General features: G+C 41.1%; 1 protein-coding gene across 2 annotated transcripts in view; it reads right to left on the reverse strand.

Moving 5' to 3' along the window:
• Positions 1 to 15,000, reverse strand: part of LOC110508817 (multiple C2 and transmembrane domain-containing protein 2-like) — a 109,609-nt gene that overhangs the window by 35,813 nt on the left and 58,796 nt on the right. The window contains exons 4-8 of one of the 2 annotated variants that reach the window (XM_036981713.1): positions 14,067 to 14,190; positions 3,274 to 3,416; positions 3,075 to 3,151; positions 560 to 674; positions 226 to 255 (exon numbers count right to left, since the gene is read on the reverse strand). In XM_036981713.1, coding sequence (XP_036837608.1) covers positions 226 to 255; positions 560 to 674; positions 3,075 to 3,151; positions 3,274 to 3,416; positions 14,067 to 14,190 — 489 coding nt within the window. The remainder of the gene's footprint in view (positions 1 to 225; positions 256 to 559; positions 675 to 3,074; positions 3,152 to 3,273; positions 3,417 to 14,066; positions 14,191 to 15,000) is intronic. The other variant, XM_036981714.1, reaches the window with a different exon arrangement.

The following is a 15,000-nucleotide window of genomic DNA, read 5'->3' on the forward strand; positions in this document are numbered from 1 at the left end:
TCAGTATACTAGAGTGGATCCTGATTAAATAGTGGTGTCAGTACACTAGAGTGGATCCTGATTAAATAGTGGTGTCAGTATACTAGAGTGGATCCTGATTAAATTGTGGTGTCAGTATACTAGAGTGGATCCTGATTAAATAGTGGTGTCAGTACACTAGAGTGGATCCTAAGTGATTAAATAGTGGTGTCAGTCCACTAGAGTGGATATGTTTGGATGACTTACCCTGATACTCCTCTTCCTCTTAGGCCACCTCTGCAACAGGTACATGCAGGCAACAAGTACATGCAGGTTACAAGCACAACACACTGTCACAGTTAGTAGAGGAACAAAAACATGCAAGTATATCTGTAGAATATGGTAGACATCATAGTTGGGGTCAATTCCATCAAACTCAGTCAAATCAGGAAGTTAAAAACTCATTCTCATTTTCTTCAAAGCTTCTCTATGAGGAACAAATGGAATTGGAATTTCAGTTGACTTCCTGAATCGACTGAACTGAAAAGGAATTGACCCCAAGCCTGTTAGATCTGGTATATTGTATTGTCTAGTTCCTTACAGAGTTCCTCTCGTTGTCTCTATCCCTAAGAGAGAGAGACATGTCCAGCATGATGACTCCCATGTCCTCCTCCAGACTGTTGGGGTCGTCCAGACGCACGGACAGCTCACACACCCTGGGGATACAACAGGGTTACCTTAGCATAAAACATGGTTCAGTTAGCCTGGGTTAGCTTAGAATAGTCACTATTCAGTTAGCCTGGGTTAGTTCAGATCGGGCTGTGACAGACAGATGGACGATAGGGGGTTTGTACATTTTTTCACATGGATATGCTTCTTAATAAAAAACCTTCTTGAAACAAGTCATTACACTTTGTTATGCCAGATTGGAGATGATCTGTCTCCTTATGAAGAAATGCCATGTTGGAGAGGATCTGCCTCATTATGAAGAAATGCCAGGTTGGAGATGATCTGTCTCATTATGAAGAAATGCCAGGTTGGAGAGGATCTGTGTTATTATGAAGAAATGCCAGGTTGGAGAGAATCAGTCTCATTATGAAGAAATGCCATGTTGGAGATGATCTGCCTCATTATCAAGAAATGCCAGGTTGGAGAGAATCAGTCTCATTATGAAGAAATGCCAGGTTGGAGAGAATCAGTCTCATTATGAAGAAATGCCAGGTTGGAGAGGATCTGTCTCATTATGAAGAAATGCCAGGTTGGAGAGAATCAGTATCATTATGAAGAAATGCCAGGTTGGCGAGAATCAGTCTCATTATGAAGAAATGCCAGGTTGGAGATGATCTGTGTTATTATGAAGAAATGCCAGGTTGGAGATGATCTGCCTCATTATGAAGAAATGCCATGTTGGAGATGATCTGTCTCATTATGAAGAAATGCCAGGTTGGAGAGAATCAGTCTCATTATGAAGAAATGCCAGGTTGGAGAGAATCAGTCTCATTATGAAGAAATGCCAGGTTGGAGAGAATCAGTCTCATTATGAAGAAATGCCAGGTTGGAGAGAATCTGTCTCATTATGAAGAAATGCCAGGTTGGAGAGAATCAGTATCATTATGAAGAAATGCCAGGTTGGAGAGGATCTGTCTCATTATGAAGAAATGCCAGGTTGGAGAGAATCAGTATCATTATGAAGAAATGCCAGGTTGGAGAGAATCAGTCTCATTATGAAGAAATGCCAGGTTGGAGATGATCTGTGTTATTATGAAGAAATGCCAGGTTGGAGATGATCTGCCTCATTATGAAGAAATGCCATGTTGGAGATGATCTGTCTCATTATGAAGAAATGCCAGGTTGGAGAGAATCAGTCTCATTATGAAGAAATGCCAGGTTGGAGAGAATCAGTCTCATTATGAAGAAATGCCAGGTTGGAGAGAATCAGTCTCATTATGAAGAAATGCCAGGTTGGAGAGAATCTGTCTCATTATGAAGAAATGTCAGGTTGGAGAGAATCAGTATCATTATGAAGAAATGCCAGGTTGGAGAGAATCAGTCTCATTATGAAGAAATGCCAGGTTGGAGAGAATCAGTATCATTATGAAGAAATGCCAGGTTGGAGAAAATCTGTCTCATTATGAAGAAATGCCAGGTTGGAGAGAATCAGTATCATTATGAAGAAATGCCAGGTTGGAGATGATCTGTGTTATTATGAAGAAATGCCAGGTTGGAGAGGATCTGTCTCATTATGAAGAAATGCCAGGTTGGAGAGGATCTGTCTCATTATGAAGAAATGCCAGGTTGGAGATGATCTGTCTCATTATGAAGAAATGCCAGGTTGGAGAGGATCTGTCTCATTATGAAGAAATGCCAGGTTGGAGAGGATCTGTCTCATTATGAAGAAATGCCAGGTTGGAGAGGATCTGTCTCATTATGAAGAAATGCCAGGTTGGAGAGGATCTGTCTCATTATGAAGAAATGCCAGGTTGGAGAGAATCAGTATCATTATGAAGAAATGCCAGGTTGGAGATGATCTGTCTCATTATGAAGAAATGCCAGGTTGGAGAGGATCTGTCTCATTATGAAGAAATGCCAGGTTGGAGAGGATCTGTCTCATTATGAAGAAATGCCAGGTTGGAGAGGATCTGTGTTATTATGAAGAAATGCCAGGTTGGAGAGAATCAGTATCATTATGAAGAAATGCCATGTTGGAGATGATCTGTCTCATTATGAAGAAATGCCAGGTTGGAGAGAATCAGTCTCATTATGAAGAAATGCCAGGTTGGAGAGAATCTGTCTCATTATGAAGAAATGCCAGGTTGGAGAGGATCTGTCTCATTATGAAGAAATGCCAGGTTGGAGATGATCAGTGTTATTTTCGTATTGACAACATTAACGGCATCAGAATACTTGTGTGTATTGACGTGTGTAACTGATAGACACACACCAGGTGTTAATGTTTTACATGTGTTAGATTACTTTACTGATCATATTGCACTATAAACTGAGATTAGCTCTGGTTGCTGCATCTCTCACCTCTCTAACCTCTAGGTTACCTGCTGCCAGAGTTACAACAATCAATATCTCCTGAAAATTGTGACATTTTAAAATGTGTCACTCACTTTTCCATCTCCAGATCACTGAGGAGAATGTAGCTGGATCCCATGAAGTCATCCATGGTCAGATCCCGGTCATACACCTGCAAGGTAGACCAGATGAAGATGCTTAATGAAGAGTGAAACAGAACAAAGAGCAGAAACACTCGTCTGACCAGAACGGCCCCTACTGGGCCCCACACATGAGGTATGTCCTAACCCCTACCTTAATATACAGTCTCTGGTCCAGGTCTCTGACAGGGAAAGAGAAGGACTCGTTCCATGTTGGGTTGAGGTTCTTATAAACCACTTTGCTCTTGTATAGTGTCTTCCCATCCAGTTTAAACTTTACATAAGGATCACTTGTACCTGAGAACGGACAAAACACGGAGAAGGAATATCTCTATGAGAGGACAGATGACTTCATCATACACTATGGACCGGATTTAATGTCATTATTATGGGGTGGCCTCAGTGGGCTAGTGGTTAGTGTGTCTGTGCACTGAGGTTGGAAGGTTGGTGCGAGTGAACTCGCAGTCACCATTTCCTTGTACTGTGTAACATGTGTATCCTGTGCATATGACTAATAAACTGGCTCTTGGTTAATGATTAATGGAATGCAAACAATAAGCAGGAAGAGATTTCACTGAGAGTCAGGAAGAAAAACACGATTCCTCTCCATCTCAACACAACGTCAGTGGACTCACTACTCTACATTCAGTCATCTTCTAGCTCACATCTCAAGTCATGTCTGAGTACTGAGAGAGTTTCTTCCAGAGGAAGTGGTTTCGATGATGGGCTCAATGTGAGACGGCACAGTTTCCTAAGAGAACCAGTCACGACAACTCAGTATCCGTGGTGCAACATTTAGAAGAGCAATGGTGAAAACCGTCAACTATTAACAGGAGTCAATATCTTCACTACTCTACACATGAACAGTATCTTCACTACTCTATACATGAACAGGAGTCAATATCTTCACTACTCTAGACATGAACAGTATCTTCACTACTCTAGACATGAACAGGAGTCAATATCTTCACTACTCTAGACATGAACAGTATCTTCACTACTCTAGACATGAACAGTATCTTCACTACTCTAGACATGAACAAGAGTCAAAATCTTCACTACTCTAGACATGAACAGTATCTTCACTACTCTAGACATGAACAGTATCTTCACTACTCTAGATATGAACAGTATCTTCACTACTCTAGACATGAACAGTATCTTCACTACTCTAGATATGAACAGTATCTTCACTACTCTAGATATGAACAGTATCTTCACTACTCTAGACATGAACAGTATCTTCACTACTCTAGACATGAACAGTATCTTCACTACTCTAGACATGAATAGTATCTTCACTACTCTAGATATGAACAGTATCTTCACTACTCTAGACATGAACAGTATCTTCACTACTCTAGATATGAACAGTATCTTCACTACTCTAGATATGAACAGTATCTTCACTACTCTAGATATGAACAGTATCTTCACTACTCTAGATATGAACAGTATCTTCACTACTCTAGATATGAACAGTATCTTCACTACTCTAGATATGAACAGTATCTTCACTACTCTAGACATGAACAGTATCTTCACTACTCTAGACATGAATAGTATCTTCACTACTCTAGATATGAACAGTATCTTCACTACTCTAGACATGAACAGTATCTTCACTACTCTAGACATGAATAGTATCTTCACTACTCTAGATATGAACAGTATCTTCACTACTCTAGACATGAACAATATCTTCACTACTCTAGATATGAACAGTATCTTCACTACTCTAGACATGAACAGTATCTTCACTACTCTAGACATGAACATTATCTTCACTACTCTACACATGAACAATATCTTCACTACTCTAGACATGAACAATATCTTCACTACTCTAAACATGAACAATATCTTCACTACTCTAGACATGAACAGGAGTCAATATCTTCACTACTCTATACATGAACAGGAGTCAATATCTTCACTACTCTACACATGAACAACATCTTCACTACTCTAGACATTAACAATATCTTCACTACTCTAAACATGAACAATATCTTCACTACTCTACACATGAACAGCATCTTCACTACTCTACACATGAACAATATCTTCACTACTCTAGACATGAACAATATCTTCACTACTCTAGACATGAACAGTATCTTCACTACTCTAGACATGAACAATATCTTCACTACTCTACACATGAACAGCATCTTCACTACTCTAAACATGAACAATATCTTCACTACTCTAGACATGAACAGGAGTCAATATCTTCACTACTCTATACATGAACAGGAGTCAATATCTTCACTACTCTAGACATGAACAGTATCTTCACTACTCTAGACATGAACAATATCTTCACTACTCTAGACATGAACAGTGTCTTCACTACTCTAGACATGAACATTATCTTCACTACTCTAGACATGAACATTATCTTCACTACTCTAGACATGAACAGGTGTCAATATCTTCACTACTCTAGACATGAACAGCATCTTCACTACTGTAGACATGGAGAGTATCTTCACTACTCTAGACATGAACAGTATCTTCACTATCCTAGACATGAACAGTATCTTCACTACTCTAGACATGAACAGTATCTTCACTACTCTAGACATTAACAATATCTTCACTACTCTAGACATGAACAGTATCTTCACTACTCTAGACATGAACAGCATCTTCACTACTGTAGACATGAACAGTATCTTCACTACCCTAGACATTAATAGTATCTTCACTACTCTACACATGAACAGTATCTTCACTACTCTAGACATGAACAGTATCTTCACTACTCTAGACATGAACAGTATCTTCACTACTCTAGACAAGAACAGGAGTCAATAGTCAATATCTTCACTACTCTAGATATGGACAGGAGTTAATATCTTCACTACTCTAGACATGAACAGTATCTTCACTACTCTAGACATGAACAGCATCTTCACTACCCTAGACATGAACAGTATCTTCACTACTCCAGACATGAACAGGTGTCAATATCTTCACTACTCTAGACGTGAACAAGGGTCAAAATCTTCACTACTCTAGACATGAACAACATCTTCACTACCCTAGACATGAACAGTATCTTCACTACTCTAGACATGAACAGCATCTTCACTACCCTAGACATGAACAGTATCTCCACAACTCTAGACATGAACAGGTGTCAATATCTTCACTACTCTAGACATGAACAAGAGTCAGAATCTTCACTACTCTAGACATGAACAACATCTTCACTACTGTAGACATGAACAGTATCTTCACTACTCTAGACATGAACAGTATCTTCACTACCCTAGACATGAACAGTGTCTTCACTACTCTAGACATGAACAGCATCTTCACTACTCTAGACATGAACAGGTGTCAATATCTTCACTACTCTAGACATGAACAGTATCTTCACTACTCTAGACATGAACAGTATCTTCACTACTCTAGACATGAACATCATCTTCACTACTCTAGACATGAACAGTATCTTCACTACCCTAGACATGAACAGTGTCTTCACTACTCTAGACATGAACAGTATCTTCACTACTCTAGACATGAACAGCATCTTCACTACTCTAAACATGAACAATATCTTCACTACTCTAGACATGAACAGCATCTTCACTACTCTAGACATGAACATTATCTTCACTACTCTAGACATGAACAGCATCTTCACTACTCTAGATATGGACAGGAGTCAAAATCTTCACTACTCTAGACATGAACAGTATCTTCACTACTCTAGACATGAACAGTATCTTCACTACTCTAGACATGAACAGTATCTTCACTACTCTAGACATGAACAGTATCTTCACTACTCTAGACATGAACAGTATCTTCACTACTCTAGACATGAACAGTATCTTCACTACTCTAGACATGAACAGCATCTTCACTACTGTAGACATGAACAGTATCTTCACTACTCTAGACATGAACAGTATCTTCACTACTCTAGACATGAACAATATCTTCACTACTCTAGATATGAACAGTATCTTCACTACTCTATACATGAACAGGAGTCAATATCTTCACTACTCTATACATGAACAGTATCTTCACTACTCTAGACATGAACAATATCTTCACTACTCTAGATATGGACAGGAGACAATATCTTCACTACTCTAGACATGAACAGTATCTTCACTACTCTAGACATGAACAGTATCTTCACTACTCTAGACATGAACAATATCTTCACTACTCTAGACATGAACAGTATCTTCACTACTCTAGACATGAACAGTATCTTCACTACTCTAGACATGAACAGTATCTTCACTACTCTAGATATGGACAGGAGACAATATCTTCACTACTCTAGACATGAACAATATCTTCACTACTCTAGATATGGACAGGAGACAATATCTTCACTACTCAAGAAATGTATATTTTTGTGCCGTGTACAACGCACGACTTCCACCAGCCGAAAAAGCAAAGAAGTAACATTAACACTGTGCCTTCTCAATGCAGTCACTGGTAACATTAACACTGTGTCTTCTCAATGCAGTCACTGGTAACATTAACACTGTGCCTTCTCAATGCAGTCACTGGTAACATTAACACTGTGTCTTCTCAATGCAGTCACTGGTAACATAACACTGTGTCTTCTCAATGCAGTCACTGGTAACATAACACTGTGTCTTCTCAATGCAGTCACTGGTAACATTAACACTGTGCCTTCTCAATGCAGTCACTGGTAACATTAACACTGTGTCTTCTCAATGCAGTCACTGGTAACATTAACACTGTGCCTTCTCAATGCAGTCACTGGTAACATTAACACTGTGTCTTCTCAATGCAGTCACTGGTAACATTAACACTGTGTCTTCTCAATGCAGTCACTGGTAACATTAACACTGTGTCTTCTCAATGCAGTCACTGGTAACATTAACACTGTGCCTTCTCAATGCAGTCACTGGTAACATTAACACTGTGTCTTCTCAATGCAGTCACTGGTAACATTAACACTGTGCCTACTCAATGCAGTCACTGGTAACATTAACACTGTGTCTTGTCAATGCAGTCGCTGGTAACATTAACACTGTGTCTTCTCAATGCAGTCACTGGTAACATTAACACTGTGCCTTCTCAATGCAGTCACTGGTAACATTAACACTGTGTCTTCTCAATGCAGTCACTGGTAACATTAACACTGTGTCTTCTCAATGCAGTCACTGGTAACATTAACACTGTGTCTTCTCAATGCAGTCACTGGTAACATTAACACTGTGCCTTCTCAATGCAGTCACTGGTAACATTAACACTGTGCCTTTTCAATGCAGTCGCTGGTAACATTAACACTGTGTCTTCTCAATGCAGTCACTGGTAACATTAACACTGTGCCTTCTCAATGCAGTCACTGGTAACATTAACACTGTGTCTTCTCAATGCAGTCACTGGTAACATTAACACTGTGTCTTCTCAATGCAGTCACTGGTAACATTAACACTGTGCCTTCTCAATGCAGTCACTGGTAACATTAACACTGTGTCTTCTCAATGCAGTCACTGGTACCATTAACACTGTGCCTTCTCAATGCAGTCACTGGTAACATTAACACTGTGTCTTCTCAATGCATTTACTGGTAACATTAACACTGTGTCTTCTCAATGCAGTCACTGGTAACATTAACACTGTGTCTTCTCAATGCAGTCGCTGGTAACATTAACACTGTGCCTTCTCAATGCAGTCACTGGTAACATTAACACTGTGCCTTCTCAATCAGTCACTGGTAACATAACACTGTGTCTTCTCAATGCAGTCACTGGTAACATTAACACTGTGCCTTCTCAATGCAGTCACTGGTAACATAACACTGTGTCTTCTCAATGCAGTCACTGGTAACATTAACACTGTGTCTTCTCAATGCAGTCACTGGTAACATTAACACTGTGCCTTCTCAATGCAGTCACTGGTAACATAACACTGTGTCTTCTCAATGCAGTCACTGGTAACATTAACACTGTGTCTTCTCAATGCAGTCGCTGGTAACATTAACACTGTGTCTTCTCAATGCAGTCACTGGTAACATTAACACTGTGCCTTCTCAATGCAGTCACTGGTAACATTAACACTGTGTCTTCTCAATGCAGTCACTGGTAACATTAACACTGTGTCTTCTCAATGCAGTCACTGGTAACATTAACACTGTGTCTTGTCAATGCAGTCGCTGGTAACATTAACACTGTGTCTTCTCAATGCAGTCACTGGTAACATTAACACTGTGCCTTCTCAATGCAGTCACTGGTAACATTAACACTGTGCCTTTTCAATGCAGTCACTGGTAACATTAACACTGTGCCTTCTCAATGCAGTCACTGGTAACATTAACACTGTGCCTTCTCAATGCAGTCACTGGTAACATTAACACTGTGTCTTCTAAATGCAGTCACTGGTAACATAACACTGTGTCTTCTCAATGCAGTCACTGGTAACATTAACACTGTGCCTTCTCAATGCAGTCACTGGTAACATTAACACTGTGTCTTCTCAATGCAGTCGTTGGTAACATTAACACTGTGTCTTCTCAATCAGTCACTGGTAACATTAACACTGTGCCTTCTCAATGCAGTCACTGGTAACATTAACACTGTGTCTTCTCAATGCAGTCACTGGTAACGTTAACACTGTGTCTTCTCAATGCAGTCACTGGTAACATTAACACTGTGTCTTCTCAATCAGTCGCTGGTAACATTAACACTGTGTCTTCTCAATGCAGTCATTGGTTACATTAACAATATGCCACCTCAATGCAGTCACTGGTAACATAACACTGTGTCTTCTCAATGCAGTCACTGGTAACATAACACTGTGTCTTCTCAATGCAGTCACTGGTAACATTAACACTGTGTCTTCTCAATGCAGTCACTGGTAACATTAACACTGTGTCTTCTCAATGCAGTCACTGGTAACATTAACACTGTGCCTTCTCAATGCAGTCACTGGTAACATTAACACTGTGCCTTCTCAATGTAGTCACTGGTAACATTAACACTGTGTCTTCTCAATGCAGTCACTGGTAACATAACACTGTGTCTTCTCAATGCAGTCACTGGTAACATAACACTGTGTCTTCTCAATGCAGTCACTGGTAACATTAACACTGTGCCTTCTCAATGCAGTCACTGGTAACATAACACTGTGTCTTCTCAATGCAGTCACTGGTAACATTAACACTGTGTCTTCTCAATGCAGTCACTGGTAACATTAACACTGTGTCTTCTCAATGCAGTCACTGGTAACATTAACATTGTGTCTTCTCAATGCAGTCACTGGTAACATTAACACTGTGTCTTCTCAATGCTGTCACTGGTAACATTAACACTGTGTCTTCTCAATGCAGTCACTGGTAACATTAACACTGTGTCTTCTCAATGCAGTCACTGGTAACATAACACTGTGTCTTCTCAATGCAGTCACTGGTAACATAACACTGTGTCTTCTCAATACAGTCACTGGTAACATTAACACTGTGTCTTCTCAATACAGTCACTGGTAACATTAACACTGTGTCTTCTCAATACAGTCACTGGTAACATTAACACTGTGTCTTCTCAATACAGTCACTGGTAACATTAACACTGTGCCACCTCAATGCAGTCACTGGTAACATTAACACTGTGCCTTCTCAATGCAGTCACTGGTAACATTAACACTGTGTCTTCTCAATGCAGTCACTGGTAACATTAACACTGTGTCTTCTCAATGCAGTCACTGGTAACATTAACACTGTGTCTTCTCAATGCAGTCACTGGTAACATTAACACTGTGTCTTCTCAATACAGTCACTGGTAACATTAACACTGTGCCACCTCAATGCAGTCACTGGTAACATTAACACTGTGCCTTCTCAATGCAGTCACTGGTAACATTAACACTGTGCCTTCTCAATGCAGTCACTGGTAACATTAACACTGTGTCTTCTCAATGCAGTCACTGGTAACATAACACTGTGTCTTCTCAATACAGTCACTGGTAACATTAACACTGTGTCTTCTCAATACAGTCACTGGTAACATTAACACTGTGTCTTCTCAATACAGTCACTGGTAACATTAACACTGTGTCTTCTCAATACAGTCACTGGTAACATTAACACTGTGCCACCTCAATGCAGTCACTGGTAACATTAACACTGTGCCTTCTCAATGCAGTCACTGGTAACATTAACACTGTGTCTTCTCAATACAGTCACTGGTAACATTAACACTGTGTCTTCTCAATACAGTCACTGGTAACATTAACACTGTGTCTTCTCAATACAGTCACTGGTAACATTAACACTGTGCCACCTCAATGCAGTCACTGGTAACATTAACACTGTGCCTTCTCAATGCAGTCACTGGTAACATTAACACTGTGTCTTCTCAATGCAGTCACTGGTAACATTAACACTGTGCCTTCTCAATGCAGTCACTGGTAACATTAACACTGTGCCTTCTCAATGCAGTCACTGGTAACATTAACACTGTGCCACCTCAATGCAGTCACTGTGCTCGTATTATAAAGGAGAACTATCGCCTAATGGTGTGGATAGTCGTGCTACAAGCCCAGCTTCAGATACAATCGTTATGCAAGGGTCATTTCAGTGTAGCAAAGGATGAAACAGCGTCTGTGCCACCAGTAAGTACAGATAGTAGTATAAATCCCCTCGCACGGTCCCCGCAGCCGGACAACTTTCTCACGGTTTCTGGAAGGAAATGCTGTAGGAATGCTCAACCGGTCATTCAGCCGACAGAAACTTTCAACCGGTTTTCCCCATTAAGCAGCGAGTCGGAGTCAGAGGCTGAGTCTTCTCTGGTCTCTCCTCCTCCCGTTACGGGGTCTGAGATGCCAAAGCTTCCCACCATTAGCTCTGACTAATGTAAAACCCTAGTCATTGGCGACTACATTACCCACAGTTTTAAACTTAAAACGAATCATCCAGCGATCATTCACTGTTTACCGGGGGGCAGGGCTACAGACGTTAAGGCTAATCTGAAGATGGTGCTGGCTAAAGCTAAAACTGGCGAGTGTAGAGAGTATAGAGATATTGTTATCCACGTCGGCACCAACGATGTTAGGATGAAACAGTCAGAGGTCACCAAGCGCAACAAAGCTTCAGCCTGTAAATGAGCTAGAAAGATGTGTCAGCATCTAGTAATCGTCTCTGGCCTCCACAAACAGGACCAGGCCTGGCCTGCTGAGGAGTGACGGACTCCATCCTAGCTGGAGGGGTGCTCTCATCTTATCTACGAACACAAACAGGACCAGGCCTGGCCTGCTGAGGAGTGACGGACTCCATCCTAGCTGGAGGGGTGCTCTCATCTTATCTACCAACACAGACAGGGCTCTAACTCCTCTAGCTCCACAATGAGATAGGGTGCAGGCCAGGCAGCAGGCTGTTATCCAGCCTGCCAGTTTAGTGGAGTCTGCCACTAGCACAGTCAGTGTAGTCAGCTCAGCTATCCCCATTGAGACCATGTCTGTGCCTCGATCTAGGTTGGGCAAACTAAACATGACAGTGTTCGCCTTAGCAATCTCACTGGAATAAAGACCTCCTCCATTCTTGTCATTATTGAAAGAGATCGTGATATCTCACATCTCAAAATAGGGCTACTTAATGTTAGATCCCTCACTTCCATGGCAGTTATAGTCAATGAACTAATCACTGATCATAATCTTGATGTGATTTGCCTGACAAACATGGCTTAAGCCTGATGAATGTACTGTGTTAAATGAGGCCTCTCCTCCTGGTTACACTAGTGACTATATCCCCTATATATTGTTTTCATTTTATGACTGCATTATCAATTTTTTGAACTTCTAGTCATGAAATCTATGCAGCCTACTCAATCACTTTTTATAGCTACTGTTTACAGGCCTCCTGGGCCGTATACCGTGTTCCTCACTGAGGTCCCTGAATTCCTATCGGACCTCGCAGTCATGGCAGATAATATTCACATTTTTGGTGACTTCAATATTTACATGGAAAAGTCCACAGGTCTCTAACGACCAAGTTTTATGTGTTATGAAGTGTGATAACAGTCTTACCACAGAGGTCTCTAATGACCAGGTTTTATGTGTTATGAAGTGTAATAACAGTCTTACCACAGAGGTCTCTGATGACCAGGTTTTATGTGTTATGAAGTGTAATAACAGTCTTACCACAGAGGTCTCTAATGACCAGGTTTTATGTGTTATGAAGAGTTATGAAGTGTAATAACAGTCTTACCACAGAGGTCTCTAATGACCAGGTTTTATGTGTTATGAAGTCTAATAACAGTCTTACCACAGAGGTCTCTAATGACCAGGTTTTATGTGTTATGAAGTGTTATGAAGTGTAATAACAGTCTTACCACAGCGGTCTCTAATGACCAGGTTTTATGTGTTATGAAGTGTAATAACAGTCTTACCACAGAGGTCTCTAATGACCAGGTTTTATGTGTTATGAAGTGTTATGAAGTGTAATAACAGTCTTACCACAGCAGTCTCTAATGACCAGGTTTTATGTGTTATGAAGTGTTATGAAGTGTATTAACAGTCTTACCACAGAGGTCTCTAATGACCAGGTTTTATGTGTTATGAAGTGCAATAACAGTCTTACCACAGAGGTATCTAATGACCAGGTTTTATGTGTTATGAAGAGTAATAACAGTCTTACCACAGCGGTCTCTGATGACAATGTTTTATGTGTTATGAAGTGTAATAACAGTCTTACCACAGAGGTCTCTGATGACCAGGTTTTATCTGTTATGAAGTGTAATAACAGTCTTACCACAGAGGTCTCTGATGACCAGGTTTTATGTGTTATGCAGTGTTATGAAGTGTAATAACAGTCTTACCACAGAGGTCTCTAATGACCAGGGTTTATGTGTTATGAAGTGTTATGAAGTGTAATAACAGTCTTACCACAGCGGTCTCTGATGACCAGGTTTTATGTGTTATGAAGTGTAATAACAGTGTTACCACAGCGGTCTCTGATGACCAGGTTGCGTCCTTGCTTCAGGTTGATAGAGAGGAGGTAGGACCTCTGGGACTCTCTGGTGCTGTCGGATACACTCAGCATCTCAGTAGGACTCCCAATCTCAAACTGTTGGAGTACATAGATGACGGAAACACTTGAGCAAATGAGGGATATAACATCTATTGAAAGCAGTAACCACAGGTGAGGTTCCTGAGGTCATAAGCAATTAACACATCCCATCATGCTTAGGGTCATGTAGAAAATGTCCAGACTAATATTTTGGCTTCCATGGTTTAAAGGGTGTTTGTGTCTCAGCCACCAGATCTCAACCCAGAGGGGGTTTAAAGGGGGTTTGTGTCTCAGTCACCAGATCTCAACCCAGAGGGGGTTTAAAGGGGGTTTGTGTCTAAGCCACCAGATCTCAAACCAGAGGGGGTTTAAAGGGGGTTTGTGTCTCAGCCACCAGATCTCAACCCAGAGGGGGTTTAAAGGGGGTTTGTGTCTCAGTCACCAGATCTCAACCCAGAGGGGGTTTAAAGGGGGTTTGTGTCTCAGTCACCAGATCTCAACCCAGAGGGGGTTTAAAGGGGGTTTGTGTCTCAGCCACCAGATCTCAACCCAGAGGGGGTTTAAAGGGGGTTTGTGTCTCAGCCACCAGATCTCAACCCAGAGGGGGTTTAAAGGGGGTTTGTGTCTAAGCCACCAGATCTCAACCCAGAGGGGGTTTAAAGGGGGTTTGTGTCTCAGCCACCAGATCTCAACCCAGAGGGGGTTTAAAGGGGGTTTGTGTCTCAGCCACCAGATCTCAACCCAGAGGGGGTTTAAAGGGGGTTTGTGTCTCAGTCACCAGATCTCAACCCAGAGGGGGTTTAAAGGGGGTTTGTGTCTCAGTCACCAGATCTCAACCCAGAGGGGGTTTAAAGGGGGTTTGTGTCT

Source organism: Oncorhynchus mykiss, chromosome 6 (genome assembly GCF_013265735.2).
Source record: "Oncorhynchus mykiss isolate Arlee chromosome 6, USDA_OmykA_1.1, whole genome shotgun sequence".
Lineage (NCBI taxonomy): Eukaryota > Metazoa > Chordata > Actinopteri > Salmoniformes > Salmonidae > Oncorhynchus > Oncorhynchus mykiss.